This window comes from Megalops cyprinoides, chromosome 22 (genome assembly GCF_013368585.1).
Source record: "Megalops cyprinoides isolate fMegCyp1 chromosome 22, fMegCyp1.pri, whole genome shotgun sequence".
NCBI lineage: Eukaryota > Metazoa > Chordata > Actinopteri > Elopiformes > Megalopidae > Megalops > Megalops cyprinoides.
The window spans coordinates 19084149-19103593 of NC_050604.1; the positions used below are offsets into that span (position 1 = coordinate 19084149).

The following is a 19445-nucleotide window of genomic DNA, read 5'->3' on the forward strand; positions in this document are numbered from 1 at the left end:
TTTTTTACAACAAAAACACAACCGCCCCCCCTCCTCCCCTCCAATATAAATGGCGCCCTTCAGAGCGTCCAGATCATGCTACATGAAAAATGATTATTCGATGAATATGCCACCAGCCAATACAGCAATTAATGTATTATTTTCTTTTGCAGAACTCGTTATGATTGGAAACAATCAAACTTATGCATGCCCATAATGCATCGTGTTGGCATGTGCTTTGTATGAACTCCACAATTAGTCTTTATTAATCCATTTATTTTTATTTGCGAATTTTACTGTAAATATTAAGGTACATGTGTTGTTACCTTTTATACCTTAGGCATATGATGTGTCACTGGTGCATTTCTTGAGAAAATTCATTCAGAAGCTCATTTTCACTTTTTGGTATTGCAACTCTTAATCCTTTCATAATCATAATTCATGATTACGAAATTCAAACCCCGTATTACATTAGTAGCTACTGGTTTACCAGTCGTACATTCCATTTTATTTGTTTCACTTTTCCTATTATCTGTGCATGGCTCTGTAACTATAGGATAGAATTCCCATTGTAAAACAGGCTTTTGTTATTGCTGTCATGTGACAGGGCTAACTTGGATATCAGTATACATGCAAACCAGTGAAGAAAGCAGAGGATTTTTCCTTTTGTCCTGCATAAAAAGACTGCCATACACTAATTTTCTAGATCTTCTCAGCTTTTTTGCAGCACTGCTAGAAAGTGTTTCAGGAAGGATTTATTTAAATCATGAAAAAAACCTGTATATTGTAGGTTTGTTTCCTCTAGAAGTGTTGACACTGACAGTTTTATTTGGATTAGTTTGCTTGTATATCTTGTTAAAATTGGTAATAGATTATAGTCATAACCACACACTTTGAGATCTTTTTGTTACTGATTATTAGTTTTACTAATAATGTACTCTCACAAATTTTAATGAAAATCAACCAATCAATGTGGGGTGTTAACCTAAAAGAGGGTTTAACAGACACCAATGTTTCACATGTAATATCAGTTTGCCTGTTGTTCAGATCACTTTTACAGAACACAAGATAGAAAACATCCTGTTTAAATAAATACATACTTTCTTTCTGGCATTTATTCTCTCAGCCTTTCATCAGATTTTTCAGTCCAGAGGTCATTCTCTTCATAATGGTCTTAAACCACAGTGTTTTTAACAGAGTTTAAACAGTGTGAGTGAGTGAAACAGTGAGACAAGGATATATATATATATATATAGATAGATAGATATAGATATTTAGAATCAAGGATATTGAAGAGACCTTATTTGCAGCTTTTATTACTGTTATATTTTAGCTGAGTCTGAGTTTCATTTGAGTCTAAGAGGAACACACATACACACACACACACATACACACACACAGTATATTTTAGTATTTTGTCTTAATTCTGTTTGCCCATTTTGGAATTAGCAGTTTAGCTACAGCAGATTTATTTCTTTGCAACACCCTCTGTGCTCATACAGGAGTGCTGAGGTCAGACTAATGCAATTGTCCCATACACTCACACACAACCAAATAATTTTTCACCGTGCACCACAGAGAACTGAATTACAGCTGGAGGATAGACACATTTTCATTGACATCATCCGGGCGACTCACAAATGCCCCACATGCCACTAGAGGGTGTCATAGCAGAGAGATGCGCATACCCTGACCAAAAAAACCCACCCTGCCACAGTGGAATGAGCCTAACTGGCTGTTTGACTGGATGAACCACTAGGGAGTCTGGTTAGCAGTATATTTTAAAATAATGTGAAAGATTATTTCATAACCAATATGGAGCCACCTGCTGTCCTGATCCTCTCTCACCTGGACTACTCTCACTGCTGGTCTCCATGCTTATGCGATCAGACCCCTGCAGCTCATCAACAAGCAGCTAGGCTGGTCTATAACCTCCCAAAATATGTCCACGTGTTACCCCTTCTGATCTCCTTCCATAGGCTACTGGTACTGGCTTGCATCTGTTTCAAAACACTGGTGCTATCCTACTGGGCAAGAAGGGGAACAGTTCCTCCATATCTACAAGCAGTCGTTAAAATTTACATAGCAACAGCAGCACTTCACTCCACAACCTCAGGACACCTGGCTGTCCTCATCCTGTTTGTTTGCATATCCTGGTCTGGCTGTCTGTTCCAGTCCATCCTCCCATAGTGGTGAGAACAGCAGAGCTGCTTGTATATTCTTCCACAGACTTAAGACCCATTGTGGCTCTCCAAATGTAATTCTTAAGTAAACTACCTGGTTTTTGTAGCTCTTTATAAAATATCGGCACTAGTTTGAATGTGATGTGATGAAGACTGAATGTTTAATTTACATTTTAATGCTGTGAATCTCATGGGTAGAGTTCCCCTGACAATCCAGGAACTTTATTATTATTAATATGTAGTTACTAGGCAAGTCTTTATATGTTCTTTGCCAGCCTGCCATACATGACCTCATGAAATAACAGAGCAGAGTATGCCAAAAGGAGTGCTGTACAAAATTCAAAGTGAAAAGTTTATTTACAGCAAATATAATTTACAGTTTTTAAAATGTCCATGAAATGGTAGCTAATAATGGTATAATAAATAATTCCAAACGAAAGTAAGACCTAAATGTAAGCCTGGCCACCTCTAGACCCCTACCCCAACCCCAGCTCAACGGAAGACACACATTTCTGCCATTGGCCTAGAGGCCCTAGTGCAACAGTACAATTGCACTATAAGAACAACCGTTTTACCTGAGCATAAAAAGTGGTCAAGTGCAAGTGGCCTTTTTTTCATCGCACTCAACGCTCACTTTTATGATTGGTTTAGAGGAGCCAATTTGAGAGCTTGAGCCAATCAGAGGCCAGTGCGCGGAGTGTTGCGCGAAGGGAAGGCGGGTCCCGGGTACTTCCTTCTGAAACCCGGATCTCTCGCGTGAGGGCTGTGACGTGGCTCCTGCTTTTGTGTACCAAAACACAGACGGCGCAGCGGTCGGGTTAAGCCACAGCCTGCAAAACGGATGGTTTCATGTCGGGTGTGTGATTTTCTTCTCGGGCGATTAGGCTTTGCACTCGAGAACCGTGTTTTGAAGAACTAAACGAAACTCCACCGGACGCGTTTAACTTAGCTGGCTTTGGTTTAAAGCTGCAGACCCGGAGTTGCATCGCGTATTCGTCGAGTAAGTTGCTTCTCTTACATGGCAGCAAGCTTTGCTTGGTGGACTCGCTGATTTGTGTTCTCACGGAAGCTAACGTTATCTCACATTAGCTAGATGTTTGTAGATGTTTTACCAGGGATTGCCTTGATGAGCTAAATCCGGTTTTCCCAATCTAGTTATTTCATGACTTAATTCGAAATCTGCATCGCTAGCTAGCTAACGTTAGCTAAACAGGATTATAGTTGGCTGGCTAGCTATGCCGTGTAGCTGAAAGCCTGACTTTTACTTCAGCAGACATTTTCTTGGACCGAATACAAGTCAGCAAGCCAATTATTTTTATGCATGGCTAAGCAAGATATTTTGGGGTTAATGTGTTACACATTAATTTTCAGACAAAACAACGGAAAACTTCTATTGCTACCCAATGTTGACTAAAGTTACTACTAGTACAATTTGTACTACATACTATCTTGACAAGTACCGTTAAATTAAAGGAGCAAATGATGTTTGGCTAGCTGTTTAACTCGGCTAATGTTGCTAATTTAATTATCGTGCAACAACATAATGAGTGTCTTAACAGGTAAGTGTGAATGTGTAATTGTCTATCTTGTCTACATTTATCAATGTCTAACTGGCCGTAACGTTACCTAACATTATGACTTACAGATAACCTTAGTCAGCTGATGTGCAGATCTAGCTTGGTTTTAAGAAGTCTCAAACTTTTAACTTAAGTGGTGAATTCAAAGAGTTTGTCATACCAGTTAGCTAGTTCGATTTTTTAATGCAGCTTAACGTTGTTCACCTTTTCATCCAGTGAAACCATGCCAGGTCGTGCAGCTTCAGTTTTTGTAAAACACCTGGATAGCATCGTTATTATAGACATTTCCTAGTTTAAACTAGCAGCATTGTGTCACTATTTCAGTTTTATAACTGAGAAAGTGGTGTAAGAGGACATCGACTAAAGTAAACGGAAGTTGGGTTCAATGTAAACAAATTTGTTTGCATTTCCAAGTCTTCAGCCTCCTAGTACAAACAAAGGCCGATATGTATTTAACTACAAATTATCGATCTGTTTTAAAGGTTGATGTTGTTACCAAGACCGTTTCAAATACTTAGGTGACCGTCTGAAATCATATTTTAAGCTTCACCTTGTTAATACTCTCCTTAGTCACCTTAGTCTTTCAGTAAGTGCGGTTCATGTGCAGCCGCTACAGTTATGTAATACTATAAGAAGAATTCCTTGCTTTTGAACCGAGTGCGTGTGAGCCGAGTGTCTTCTGCCTGATCATTTTGTAGTCTTTGTTTCTACCTGCATGTATAAAAGTTATACACAAAGATGATATTCTTCACAAAGCACTCTGCTGAAATGTTAAGGACGTGGCCTTGACTGGTTTCTGGCTTGTGTGGGTCTAAGGAGCACGCAGGCTGTGGCCGGTCAGCAACAGATATGGTTTCACCTGGCTGAAGTTAACGAGAATTTTTTAGAGAGTTTTCTGTTCTTTATCAGCTGCTAACCACAGAATGTTTCAAAGCACAGTTATAACTAGAAATGACATATAAGTCTATTCTGAGAGTTGCCCATCCTGTCACCGCTTAAAAAGTGTGATGTACTCTAATGCAGGTTGGTGTGACTTCTCTGTGTGAGTTGTTGGATGACACTTCCCCTGAGAGCTTTATAATAAACCTGCAATTGTGTCATTGCACTCTGACTCTGTCTTATCACTGAAGTTTCTTTCGAGAAGGTGAGATCCCATGATAGTGTTCTGTCAGAAAAATTCCAACGTTTACTTCACTGTACTTTTAGAAACCACCACAGACAAATGTCAAGAGTAGCCAGTCTAAACTAACATTGGCGTTGTAGTCCTTTCAAGATTTGAAATAATTAGGGACCATGACACCCGCCTTGATGTTCTTACAGCCAGACTCATAGTAGCGGTTGATGTCGGTATGTTTTAATGTCTGTCTGATCTTGTACATGACTAAGAGTGCGTTCAAGAAACTATTGATTAAATGTTGAGAAAGATACATAGCATTTTCGCTGGAGAGAGAACGGATACCAGCCCTAGATTCTGTTTTTTAGACTGTTCTTTATCTCTGATTTTCTTTGTTCCCATTCTCTCACTGAAGTGCTTCCTGCTTTGTACATCCACCCTTTATATCAGGTTCTCAGGACCGTCTCACCTTTATCATTTCATATTTCGGGGAGAACCCAGTGTTTTTTGAATGCACAAAAGGCAGATTGTTCCAAAAAACACAATCACTGCTTTATTTTACTTCACATTAACCTTGTTAGTTGATTATTTTACAAGGAAAATTACAAGGTATTTTATTGCACTTTCAAAACCCTCAAAGTCCAGCGGGCATTATCATAAGGACTTGCGCTCACGGTCTTCACGGCGTTCGCCTTCTCATAGCTCCACGGCAGCAGGGTGTTAAAACTGCAGCTGGCATGCCAGCTCTGTCTGCAAACAGAGATTTGCAGTACACCTGCATGGGGAAACAGGAAGGTGGCTGTCCGGTCCAGGCTCAGCAATGCTTTACCGAGGCGTCTGTCATGAGAATCAGAGCTGCCAAGGTCTGTTTACTTCTACAGCTGTGTGTCATCAAGAAGGAAAGCTCCTGGAATTAAAAGTATACAGCCATGTGCAGCTTCAAAAACAAGGCAGACGTTTCGTGTCATCGCATTATCTGTTCCTCATTTGGAAGCTTGCATAAATTAAAACAGACTGGCCAGTGGGTTCCTCGTGGTGATGCTCGTTCAGCTCACTGTGTGATAAGCAGAAACCCATGTAGTCTTTTTCTTTTTTTTTTTTTTTAGCATGCATGCAGCAGAAAGTCCGTCTGGCGTGTAACAGGGGACTGTGAAGCCAGCAGGCTGACATGCAGAAGAATGCGGAAGGCCAAGTGGTTTTCAGCATGCCAGTGTTGCAGCTTTGGAGTTTTAGTTTTAGTTTTACTTTTTATGCAGGGTGGTGTCTGACCACAAGCTTACAGCTTGTGTTTTCACCACAATGATATAGAGAGGGTTCGTTAATTAATTGCCATATTATGAGCTCTTATTGGTTAAGTTGTCTTTGCTCAGCTTTGCAGCAGTGCCCCTGTTGTTTTTATTGAAAGAGTAGGAATTCACTGGTGTTAAAGTTACAGGATAGCAATAAATTACAACTCTTGCGTCATTTACATATTCTGGCTAAAGCAGTGTGCTGGAGTCAAAATGAGTTGCATTGTGGTATTTGGTCATTTCCTCTCTTCCTGTGTAAATGTCCTTTGAGTAGAGGTGTTGCAATAATGTTCAGCCAAGAATGCTGAGCTGTGAACAGAACTAGCTGGACTCATAGATGACACTGCATGTTCTCGCAGTTGGAGTCTTAACTGCACATCTTATTCTCAACTGTTTTTTTTCCCCTCACTGAACTGTTATCCATTCTTTTGCCTCAAACATCCATACAAAGTGAGAATGAGTAGTCGCTAGAGAACTTGGCTTTAACCAGTAGGCGGCAGGTTTATATACCTTAGTCCCCCTAACCTGGTAGTTGTTTTTGCGAAGGTGTTATTCAGCAGTGTAATACAGAGACTGCGTGCTGTTGAATGTAATGTAACCATGACCTTGGATTGTCTCTGATGTGCCGGTCTGTTCTGGTGTCAGGTGAGACAGGTGAGCCATGGCAGAAGGAGGCTACGACCCGTGTGAGTGCATCTGCTCCCATGAGCACGCCATGAGGAGGCTGATCAATCTGGTGAGTGCTCTCTCTCTCTCTCGTTCTTTCCCTCCCTCTGCCCCCTGTTTAGATTACTGTAGGTCAATATGGAACTGATCTCTCACACTCCCATCTCCTGACCCATCTCCTGAGAATACTGAGTGACATGTTGTGGTACCACAGGAAGCTCTTCTCAGTAATCTCCTTTTCTTTTTTTTTTTAAAGAAAAAAAGTTTGTAAATGGAAAAAAAAATCACTTCCTTGATAAATGTATCAGGAAAGAGTTTGTCAAGTGCTGGCAAACAACAAAAATGTTCGTATGAGTTCCTACAAATGTAAGCATCGGTTTATAGCACAGCAGAAGTTTTCACCACTGTCAGGTTCACTGAGCTTCCTGAGCCAAGCTTTACGCGAAGGACTGACGGCAAGCAATGGAAAGTAAGCATTCAGCAGTAATGTCGTAGCAGCTGTTTGTTGCAAGAAAGACATTATGGCACCAAAGCCAAAGCATGCGTTGTAGTGTGTGAGGTACGCTCTCAGGTATATTCATGTGCAGTTGGTCTGGAAGTCTACTGCGTTCTGTACAATAAGGTGTTGGAGAGAGGATGTGCAAGGCAGCGGGGGACTCCTCTCTCAGTGGGCGTTGCCCTCGTGGGCCGCCTGCGCCCCGCCGTGCCTCGCTGCTGTTCCCAGACCCCTGCGGTGGGGAGAGAGGCTCGCGGTGTCAGCGTGAGCGCTGATCACACTGAGTGAGCCCGGGCAGCTGGCAGGTTTTGCACGGTTTGTGTGCTTTTACCTCAGAGGCTCCAACAGACTGCGCAGGCACCTGCCACTGTCTACACATGCAGCACAGGAAACAGGATAGACCCTCTCGGAGCTCCGAAACAGCACCGCGTTGCCTCGCGGCGAAAGGGCAGGGTCGGATCCAGAGCGCGGTCTTGCCCTCGGCTCCGCGATGTCGTCCACTGCGTGGGTTTTCCTGTTACGCGTCGGTTCTCGAATCATTCTGTTATTTCACATAACTTGTTTGTCGATGCCTGCCTACCAAATGTGCAGAAACAGGTAGCGCAGAGCTGGAGCAGGTAGATCTCAGATAGGGCTGCTTTTTGTTTCTTATCGCACTGTCTCTCATTCCTGGCGCTTTGCCTTTCACTTCCCCAGAGTCTCTCAGACCTCCTGTGTTATCGTACAACAGAAAGGTATCAGTATGAACTTGTTCCATAGCACAAGGGGTTCTAGTTAAGTAAGTGCATAATTTTAAAACCCTGAGAAAAACTGCTGCTGCATTAATTTAAGATGGACCAGTGGGCTCTTATTTTTACCAATTGAATTGGGAAAAAGTGATAACTGTATGCCTCAGCTTTCTCTCATAACTGTGTCAGAGCCCTTACCATGACTGGTTTTCACGTGTCAGCCCCAGCTGGAATGCAGCTGTAAGGGCAGGGAGGAGACTGTGTGTATAAGTGTGATTGGCAGGCAGGGGGCGGGGCTGAGTTCCGCTGATCCGCCCGGAGTCCTCGCGTGGCATTGCACAATTGGACATGCTGTCTTTCCAACCAAGCACACTTACACATAGAGTACAGGTCCACTTCTGTTTCTGCCTTTGAAACCTGAATTATTGAAATACCTCTCCCTAAGTTCACGAGGAAAAGTGTCTCCCTCACCAGTTGAAAAATACTTGCAGTACCATTGGTGCAAGTTAAGAAATGAAACCTATAATGTGCTGAACTAGGAAGCTAGCTGTTGCATATTTTTCTCAGATGTAGGCAGAACATATCAAAGTGGCTTGTGTGATAATATATCTTAAATGTTTCTCTTTAGAGGGACACCGGTTTTTCCCGTTTTTTTTTTTTTTTTTTGCTGTGTTTTGTGAAGCATAAGGAAAGTTGAGCTTACGAGGGAGGGGTGAGGAAACGCAGAAAGGTCATTGCTGTTGGCTGTGCCTGTACTTTGGCCTGATAATGTGTTTTATGGGTGGTGTATTTATATTAAACATATGCCAAAGCAAATACTGAAGGCTCTGGGCCGTTTCACCACATTCCATCTGTAGTATGAAAAGTGATAGCACGATGACAAGGAAAGAGATAGTGATGAGAACAGTACCTGCTCCTAAAATTCTTTTGATGATTTCAGTGCTCAACAGAGTGTTTTTGGGACACAATATTCCACACAGAAATGGAACATAGTAATGTTATAGCTCCACACTTTACTTTGAATAAATTTGATTCTAGCTCTTTCTGCGAGTGTTTTTGTCCTCACATGTACATATGTAATATGATCTGATGACCATGACATAAGACTTCCACCCACTGTAAGTGAAAACATTTAGGATCGTTGGGCTCAAAATAAGATTTCTACTCACAAATAACACTGCACTACACTTGATGCTGCAGTACTATTGCCATACAGCTGTTTTCTCCTCCCTGCCAGCAGGGGGAACCAGAGCCCAGGAAAGTGGAATGCGTAAATGAATGGCTATGGCAGCTGTTGTTAAGTGGAGTGGTTATGGGGAAAACTGCCTGTCCATTCTGCTGAATATGTTTTTTTTTGTAGCTCATGATTACAGTGCTTGGCTGCTCAGCGATGTCCTGTCTCTCTCTCTCTCTCTCTTGTTTCTGGCAGCTGAGACAGTCCCAGTCTTACTGCACGGACACCGAGTGCCTTCAGGAAAGTAAGTGTTCACAACATGAACTTGCTGTTTCCCATCTCCCCCTGCTGCGCGGTCTCTCACCTGTGTAGGCTGTCAAACTCTTTATATATTTGCCTTTAGTGAACTTTTTAAGTAAACTGTTTCTCCTAAAAGCAGAGAAATAAGAATGACAGCAGCATGTTTTTTTTTGTATGAGGAAGTTAACTCCTTGAAAAACGTTTTCAAACAGAGCTGGGACTGGGTGTGTGCTTGGTACGTCTGACTCAAACAGCCCACCCATTCACTTTTTCCAGACGACTCCCATGCTCCAGTCAGAAATAAATAATAATAAACTTGACGTGTTAGCTGTAAGGTGCTGAGTAGTGACGCATACCTCAGCTGAGATAATCAGTAGGCGTGTGTGTAAGAGGCGTAACAGTGACCCTTGTTTGCCCGCAGTGCCAGGCCCCAGTTCCTCGCAGGCCGGGGACCTGACCGTGCCAATGATCATGTTGGGCTGGGTGGTGCTGGCCCTCATCCTCTTCCTCCTCAGACCCGCCAGCATGAGGGGCCCCGGGGCCGCAGGGAAACCAGGCAGCCCGCACAATGTAAGTTACAGGGGACAGGCTCTCAGGGTGGAGGGGAAGGGCTAAAGGGAGAGGCGAATTTTTTCTGGCTCACCCCGAACTGCTTAAAACATAGTTATGTGAGGCAGGTGTCATGAATCAGCAGTTGCATCATCACTTTCCCACAAAGCAGTATACCACTGCGATATTGTTTTGCAATTGAGGCTTTGTTCTTCACTTGAAAAGTATGCTGTCAAGGTGTTGTGGGGTGTAACAATGACAAATGGGTCAAGCTTTGTGTTAGACCCAGCGCTCAAGCCATCTAACCTGGGAGTAATTGTGATTCTCCCGTTTCCTCAGAGTCATGACAGAGAGCCACCTGCCCCGCCCGTGGACTAGCCCTGGTGCTGGAAGACCCACTTCCAAATGGCCAAGGATTTGACATGACCCAATCAGCTACTGTGACCTGGATGTACTCTCACAATATTTACTTTGACTTACTGTTTTATTTTCTTTCTTTATAGTAACGGTTCTGTTTCCTCAGTGGCGTGGTCTTCGCCGCTCCGCTGAAGTGGGTCTTACAGTAGTGCACTGCTTTCGGAGGGCGCGTTTGGAGTTGGCCTGTCGGTTCCAGGTCTTCCCTGCCTCTGCAGTTGAATTTGGATGGTTGAGAATGTCGGTGTGTCAGCGGTTGGTTGCGGTGGAAGGGAGGGAGGCAGCAGACCCGAGTGAGCCACTGCACAGCATGGGTGGCTCTTACATTCCACATTCCATGAAGGTGTTCTATTTCTGCTGTCTCCTTAAAACGAATGTGTCCATGGACTGCTGCTGGGTAGCATATAAGAACAAGGGGCTAGGATATAAACCTAAAGATAAAAAATAAAGGCAAAATGAGTGTGTGAATATCTCTTAAATCCCTGTAAAATAATAATAATAATAAGGCTAAACAATCCCCTTCTGGAAATTCAATCCAGAATGTGTGCTATTCTGAGACGGCTCACTGAGCCTGCTTATTACTGACACCTGTACTGAGAAAGGCAATGCTTTATGTTACAGGTCCGTTTGCTTGGTTCTATTGCAGGGCTCGGTTTTTAACAAGGGGCAGTACACTGTTGGTATTTTCTCTGTGTGGGGAAGTTTGGGGAGGGTCCACGCCCTCTTCCTTGTGTGGTTATGGTACACAGCACCCTGCTTGAGGATGGAATGGGGCTTTTGATAACTCCATCCTCAAGCATAGGCTAAAATAACAAGCTAATGGAGTAGCTGGCATTAAAGGGACGGTGTAATTGTTAAAGGCTGAGCGTTAAAGTGCAATAAATCAAACAAACTGCAGACAGTCACATCCAAAAGTGTACTGTTATGACATGCAGCTCTTAAAGTTTTGTACACTTTTTCAGATAATAACATTATGTATAAAAACAACTGTGTATGTGTCTGTATACTGTCAAATATGTTGCTGAAAGGTACTCAAAGAGGAACGCAACATTAACATGAAACTAGTGATGGTTTGCTCCTTGTGAATGGGACAATACAGGTACCTGTTCAGAGTTCTGTCTTGTTTTGAATCTTTTTTGTCATGTAATATAAATACAGATAAAGGATTTTCACAGTGGTAATGACTGGTTATGATATTGATGGTGGTTACGCTGGAGACATTGAGAGGGTAGACATACGGAAAGTGGCATGATGATGTAACTCCTGGACAGGATCTCTGTGTCCGGGCATCCAAGGTGTTTACTCAGTGCCTTGTCATGTGCCAGTTGTGCTGCAGTTCACGTTGCTGTTCCCACTGCGCTCCCAAGCCAGAGTTTCAAGAGTTATTGATATATATATATGTCTATTCATCCATCCTCATCATGGCTAAATCATTTTCGTTTTAGAATTCTTTCACAATCTCCGGACTGCAGGACCACGTCACGCCGAAGCTGTAGCTTGGTCCGTAACATATTTCAAACTCTGAAGGAACCGTCTTGAGGGTGGAGCAGTTTCTCTTCTTTAAAGCTGAACACGATGAAATCAGATCCCCAACCGTACTGCTGATCAGAGAAGGCGTGTCAAATGCATAATCAGTTTCGTGTTCCGTGAGAGCGCCCCACCCCAAAGACAAAAGAACAGCTCGTGATGCCCAGTGATGTTACTGAGTAACAAAAAACGTTGTTGTATACTTGTGCAATTCATACGTTTTCACTCTGTAAATGTACTGCATTTTAATTAATATGTATAGATTATCACAGCTCCTCTTTGTAACAGTTACCCCTTATTTTATATGTACTATACTAGTTCTTTCTTAAACATGGTATTGGGTTATTCTATATTCATTTTTTTGCCAGAGATCAGAGCTAGTAGGCTGGTTGTATTGTGCAGTAAGTTTGAATGTAGGGGGCATGCTGTGGAGAGCCTGAGGTTTAACTGCTAATATTCTGTAACGTAACGTTGATCCCAATCTCTTACCCGTACTGATTAAACAGATCTAATACGAACGTAACTATACTGTTTATGCTGTAGTGGTGTGTTGGTGTACCACCAAATATTGATGTTTACTGACAATTTCTTACTTTGCTGTCTGTACTTGGTCCATTGAAATAAGGGAGAAGATAAATCTGCATTTAACACAGGGTTTTTTTGAATGAAACAGTGTTTTTTTTTTTTTTTTTTTTATTCCCGTTGAAACAACACAGTTGGTGTGCTGCAACACCGGCCATGATATCAGCCAGTTTCAGCCAGTACATTTGGTTTAAAATTTGTGGTGCAAAACAGAAGTCCTGTCAGGCAAAGGTTTTCTTTGAGGAAAGATCTCCTTCTGCAGTCATTATTCTCTCTGCTATACCTGCACTTAAAGGAAGGGTGGAGTGCGAATCAGCCAAATTTGTGGATTTCTTTCACGGTAGAATTTATATTTAGTGCCATTTAAGCTGTCCCTTAACACTGTACTGAGTAATAAAGATATGAAATAAAGGGCTGCAACTATGCACTTTTCTTAACTTCAAATAAATAGGAATAATACACTTGTGTTGGCTTGTCTTCTTACAGTTTGTGTGTCTGTTAGTGGTTATCTTGGAATTTTGCAAATATACTTTCTGTGTATATGCAACTTGTGGATGTTGATTGCTTGAGTTTAACTTCTTGGAGTAGCCATCAGATTAACTAAGATTAAAAGGGTGAGAAACAATACATGACATCAGAAAGAGCATGAACATATGATGACATCAGTATGATAGATCATATATTTTACAGGGTGATTTACATGAGGTGACACAAATGTGGAATACGAAAATACATTTGAATTGAAAAGGAATATCTATTTTGTCTTACAAAGGTAAAGCCTGCACAGGTTGTATGTTGGCAAGCACTTCATACTGCCTGTGTACAAGGGATGAAAGAAATTAACTGGACAGGACATTCAGTACAAAGAAGAAACAATATCAATTCAGTTGTAGTCGACGATCTCATTTTAGCACGTGAAAGTAAAACTGCTACGTTGCTGTAGAAAGCCTGTACTGTTTCAGCCATCTCTCGTCAGGACCATGTCGTCATATCTTACAGACATGAACTTAACCGGCTTGCGTGCAAAGTCTTCTCTATAGCCCCTTTCACACATGCACTGGACGCCGGAACGTATCCGGCCCTCAGCCGGAGGAGCTGTATGTGAGAACGCAAATGTCCGAATCGGTCGGACCGGCCCATGTGTGAACAGAGCAGGCAACGTGCCGGAGGATCCACCCTGAGCGAGTGGGCGTGTTGATGACGTTTCTGTCATGCGACTGGCGCGAAACCGGAAGAATACAAACATCTGCCTCGTAGTCTTTTCTGCGTGCCCGTATATAGCGTTCCATTGTTTCGTTGACATTGCAGATATGTCCAAATACATGCTATTTTGAGTCCAATGATCGTTAAAGAGATAGTTAGCTATAGTTATACTGCCAAAACGTGTCTCTTACGATGATCAATAACGTTCTTTTTGCGTCATGTCCTGCCTCCTGCACGCTCTACCCGGGCGCCGCCCCTCACCTAAACCAAACCGGAGTATTTCCTGTAGGTGAGAACGCGTCTGTCACGGACAATCTCCTGTTGTGTGCTACATGTGTGAAAGGGCAATTCCGGCCAAGTTCCGGACCCGATTCTCCGGACATTTTCCGGTGTTCATATGTGAATACGGCTTTGGTGAATGACATTGTTGAATCCATAAAACTTTATTTTTGAATGGTTCACAATATATAGTTATGTAGAATTAACGGCCTTTCTGTCCTACTTGACATCCAATTACCCCAACTACATGAAATCTTTGAAATAGGCTATGGACCCCACAAAACGTAGTGCGCCAGCCGGGAATCGAACCCGGGTCGCAAGAATGGCAATCTTGCATGATTCCACTACACCACTGGCGCTTCCATATATGGGCATCAATTACAGGTTTGTGATTTACTCTTTCAGTGTTTTTTGTTTTTTTTTTTTTTTTGTTTTGGGAGTTGGTGGCAAATGCACTGAAGTATTCTCCCGGAGAATATGGTAAATTTATGCTTCAGTTATATATTTCCAAATGCATAGCCTATGTTATTCGGGCTGATTAAGTTCGTCAAGTTCAAGTTCAAGAAGGGGCGCCTGGGTTTTGCCGCTCATTGCGGCCTTCTATGACGTCGTATGCTGCGTATACGACGTGATAGAATATTCGTATGCTTGGCAGGTCCATATATTGCGTTACCGGATCCATTATCACACACTACTGCGAAAACACTACTACAAGTTACAGCCTTAAAGATAGTGCTTATAGAGTACGAGAACAAGAGCAAGTTTTTGAAAGTTTATGAATATGGTAAGAAGCCCCAGATGGGGTACACTTTTAAAGGCCAGGGACCAACATCAGCTCCGGCCCTTATCAATCTTTAGTTTTGTTCATGAGTTCTGGAATACTAAGACTGTGCTGTGTGTGTTTAAAATGTCAAAAAGGACCTTGTAAAGGGCTTGTGGGTGAAATTTGAGAACACCAAGCAAACAATGGACACCCTAAAGAATGAAGTGGAGACGGTGAGGGTGAGCGGGGGAGTCGACGCTCACAGGATCCTGCGGAAAGTGAACGCCGCGAACAGCAGTCGGCGGGAGAAGCAGGACGCTGTGCGGCAGTAAGTACGAAGCAAGATACTCTCAGAGTGAATATCGTGCTGTCTGCAGATGAAGTGAGACACAGATGTTGGTTTAGGGTGCCAATGTTGCTGCCCATGTAGCCACAGTTTAATCTACAGAACAGTGGACATAAAATACAAAGAAGACAACGTGAAGTGTAAAGCTTAACTGATAAATTTCACTGATAGATTAGCTACCAGACGAGCAATGCAATGAATGCGTTAAGTCCTTACTTTTCAAATTATTGGCAGAGAAGTGGTGTACATCTTGTATAACTTCAAAACTCAAAATCAGGTCTGACAATAATGACTTGCGAATTAGTGGAAGGCTAACTCCTCCGCACTCTGTGCTGCAGGAAGCTGTTTCTGTGTAAGAATCAGTGCCGCGAGAGAGAGGCCAGATATAAGGAAGAATTCATGGCCTGTAAAAGAGCAATTCAAACCACGAAGGAGGAGCAGAAGAAAACCAAGCTCTCCTTCAAGACCCAGGTGAGCAAACCATCCTCTAATACAGTACTCTCTCCTTACGAGCTAAGTTAGAGTTCTTTCCTAATGGTGGCTCCTGGGAACACCTTTAATCCTCATATGTCCGGGGCCTCCCCATTATAGCTCGTCGAACGGGACGAGAAGCGGGCAGCAGCTGAAACACTGGTGCGGTCAGCTGTAAGCGAGAACGAGCAGCTGAAGGTATGAACCTGAAATGGGCAGTCGCCCTGAAAATGACAATGAGTGTAGTGGGAAAACTGAATATGCAGCTGAATTGAAATGAAACCATAAATTTAGCATGGAACGGATAAGCTGTCTTCTTTTAAAAACACTGTCAGTAAGGCCCCAACATTTTTATATAGGTGTATCTTAATTCTAGAATTATACTCAGAATGGTCTTGTCCTTGGAAGAAATAGTAAATCACTCAACCTCAAATATTTTACTTTTTTTTTTCCATTTCATATTTCATGAAGGAATCTGTTAAGGACTCTCATAGGTCGTTGAAAAGAGTCAAAATGGTGAGTTTTTCAGTAAAGATGTCCCTTTTCTCAAGCAGTAGACGCATTCATTTAATTCACTAATGTGTTTTGTAATTTCACAAATAGAAAAAAAATTAAAGGTTGAATACATTGCGCTATCCAGCAAATTCTAACTGTAAAAGGTTGGTTTGTACAGCTATTTGTATACCTCCATATGCTTCACAAGATATTTATCTTTTTTCTATCCTTTCCAGTCTAAGTTATTGATACATGTTAAGATATTTGTTGTCTACTTTCATACCAAATGTGTGTAATGTATGTTGTGACCAGCGAGATTCAGTCGTGTGTTTTCTGAAACAGATGCAGGCAACTCTCTGTGTGATTGAGAGGGAGCGAGACCGCTATGAGAATCACCTGCAGTCTAACCATGGACAGAGGCAGCCACTGGATGGTACATTACGCAGAGAGTCCTTATTGTCATCAACCAACATGTAGATTTCCTTGAATTTCACCACTGTCACTGTTTGTGCTGTAGAGCAAATGGAAACCCTTCAGAGAGGCTCTGCCTCTCTGCACGCCGAGCATGAAGCTCGCGCAAACCAGATCGAGAGCCTGAAAATGGAGCTTCAGGTGGCAAAGACGATGTGCCAGCTGAAACGGAGCACTTTGCAGCAGTAAGCATCAATCCAGAAATTATCGTGGGGAAAGACATGGCGTATACACACATGGCACATGGGCAGAGAATTAAAATACAGGAGCTTTACATTAATGATATTTTAGTTACACTGACATCATTTAGACAGAGAACCTCAAATTTGTTTAAGAAGAAAGTATAAGATTGTTTTATGAAATACAAAATCTTAACTGTCAAGCAGGGCAATTGGCGTTGATCACACGCTTGTTGTAATTTCATAAACCGTTCTAACCTTTTAACCTGCGGCGGAGAGCTGCATTTTCTCTCGTGGAGTAGATGGAGTAGAACACATGAAAACCGCAGGATCTGAAAATAGTGACTTGTGTAGCAGACCCTGTGCTGTCTGTATTGTAGAAAATTGGCTGACGAGGAGGCACAGTGGCAAGAAGAGGCCGTTTACGTCAGGCCAAAGGACAAAACTGCGGATTATGGCGAGAGGGTCAAAGAAGTTGAAGAAAAGAACAGGAAGGCTGGGGCTGCCCTCAAGACCAAAGTGAGTCAGCTCACCCAGCAGTAATACAGCACGCTCCCTTACGAAACCCACATTCTTTCAGTACGATGGCATCCCGTAATGTTACTGTAAGTGGAACATTTAGAAAGGATTTGTATTGGTTTTCCCCAGATGTTTTAAAAAACATCAATAATTTTAGGCGACTCTTATTCATACAATGCACTGTTATGTACTTCATATGCAGGATTACCACACATTCACTACACTAGTTTTGGTGTGTCTAGTGGACATGAGCTCTTCAAACCACTGGTTTGTGTTTGTAGGGTTCATCTGAGTTCTGTGAATCAGTACTAACTGTTACCTGTCTCTCCTCAGATTGCAGAGATGGAGAAAATGACCCAGCAGACCTGGGTAAGAAGGACATAGTCATTATTCAATAAAGGCAGTTTTGTAGTATTGTAATGTAATGTTTTAATGAAGACTCATGATATTTCTTTCCTCCAGCCAACCGCCTGTGAGGCTGAGAGGATGATGATTGAGGCCAGGAGAGATACCGCTGCCCTTCGTAAGAAGTGAGTTCAATAGGCACCAAAGGCCAGTTATATATAAGTTATTGATGAGTATCACCATGGGTAACCATCACCTGTATCAACTGTTAAATGGCTGTCAATTTGTAGCTTTTTTTCAGCTAAGATAGTGACAGTGAGTTCAGTGGTCTCGCCTCTAATAATGGTTTATATCCTGTTTGTTGGGCTAAACTTGCTGATATTACGATTGGGGTTGGCTGAACCATTTTTTTCTCTTTGATTCCCAGGCTAGCGCATGTCCATGACAGGCTGGAAAAATTTGAGGGGAGGTTCACGCAAACCAAACATGGCTGCCCCAGCAAGCAGAGGCCTGTTGAGAGAGGTGATCCCCTGCAAACTGTGGCTTTTACCCTGCTGCTACAGTCACATGATACCCTGAATACCCTTCACCCCCTACCCTGCAATCTTCCTGTTCTATAGTCTCTGCCTTGTTGGTGAAATTCAGTTTTTTTGATGAATATTTAAAGTAATTCAAATGCAGCTTATTTTACTACCTCTCTAATGTCCAGTGTATGAGAGGCGACTACACACAACTATCAGTTAAACTGCCTTCCAGTGTAGTGTTGTATTACACGCCTTAACTGGTAGGCCTGGTCATATTGCATTCAGTTGATTTTCTCTTGAGATCTTTGTAATATATTGATCCTACATTGTTGTCTGTTCCCTTCTAGATGTTTATGTCAGAAATGTGGCATCTGCCCATGCCCTGGATAAATCGGTAAGTCTGGATTGTAAAATCACTTAAAATGTTCGGGAATAGCACTGCGACCAATGGACACATTCATTTTTGCAAACACTCAATTGTTCACAATCCTCAGGTCAAGCAGAGGCGTAAAGAAGCGGAAAAGAACATGGAGAAAGAAGAAACGGTGAGCTTATCTGAAACTCTGTCCTCTTTTTGTCCAAGGGTAGATATTAATTTTAATTCAGTGCCATTTTTGAACAGACTAAAAAGTATTTAAAAGTTGCATTTCACACAGTTATAGACAATACCTTCACATCCTACAGATGCCATACTTTTTTCAGGATCATTATTAAAATGAATTGGTCAGTTGTTTGTACGGCTTTCTGATGTAGGAGAACACACTGTGCTGATACTGTGAAGTTAGCAGTTAATAATGAGGTAATTATTTTCTGGTGCAGCTGAAGAATATGCTGGCCAATTTTGATCAGGAGAAGCGCCAGTACGAGGACCAGCTGCTGGCGGAACAGCTGCATAGAGAGGAGCTGGAAGGTACTTTACGCTCATTATGTATTTCTTATCACCCATTCATTTGTAAATTCCTATGTCTGAATTGTGGTTGTTTGTGGTCTAGAGCAAATTAAGCTGCTGGAGAAGCTTGGCACGGAGACAGGAGATCATTGTGATCATGGTGGCAAGAGGCTCGACACAGAGAAGATGGGCCAGTACGATGAGCCCGCTCCACAGCAGTGAGTACCAGTCACGACACTTTGTCATAAATACGCTAATATTCTAAATGTTATTGTAATTTTGCTTGCAATTACATAAAGGAGTATAGTGGAAACCAACTACAATGACAAATACAAACAATTGATCAAAGATAAGCAGAACTGTGTATATGCTAGGCAAACATG

General features: G+C 42.3%; 1 protein-coding gene and 1 non-coding gene across 2 annotated transcripts; one reads left to right on the plus strand and one right to left on the minus strand.

Annotated features, from left to right (window-relative positions):
- Nucleotides 1-2937: 2937 nt before the first annotated feature.
- On the plus strand, nt 2938-12984 carry smim14 (small integral membrane protein 14). Its single transcript, XM_036516421.1, has 5 exons — nt 2938-3162; nt 6788-6878; nt 9462-9510; nt 9928-10076; nt 10395-12984. Exons 2-5 carry the CDS (start codon nt 6804-6806, stop codon nt 10431-10433), a joined length of 312 nt encoding a protein of 103 aa, XP_036372314.1. The 5' UTR covers nt 2938-3162; nt 6788-6803; the 3' UTR covers nt 10434-12984.
- Nucleotides 12985-14348: 1364 nt separating this feature from the next.
- On the minus strand, nt 14349-14419 carry trnag-gcc. Its single transcript has one exon. It is a non-coding gene; the product is annotated as a tRNA-Gly (tRNA).
- Between the last annotated feature and the right edge of the window lie 5026 nt (nt 14420-19445).

Coding starts and splice junctions, on each gene's coding strand:
- smim14 (XM_036516421.1), top strand. CDS start 6,804: ATGGCAGAAGGAGGCTACGACCCGTGTGAGTGCATCTGCTCCCATGAG. Junction 6,879..9,461: donor TGAGGAGGCTGATCAATCTG/GTGAGTGCTCTC, acceptor TGTTTCTGGCAG/CTGAGACAGTCCCAGTCTTA. Junction 10,077..10,394: donor AACCAGGCAGCCCGCACAAT/GTAAGTTACAGG, acceptor CCGTTTCCTCAG/AGTCATGACAGAGAGCCACC.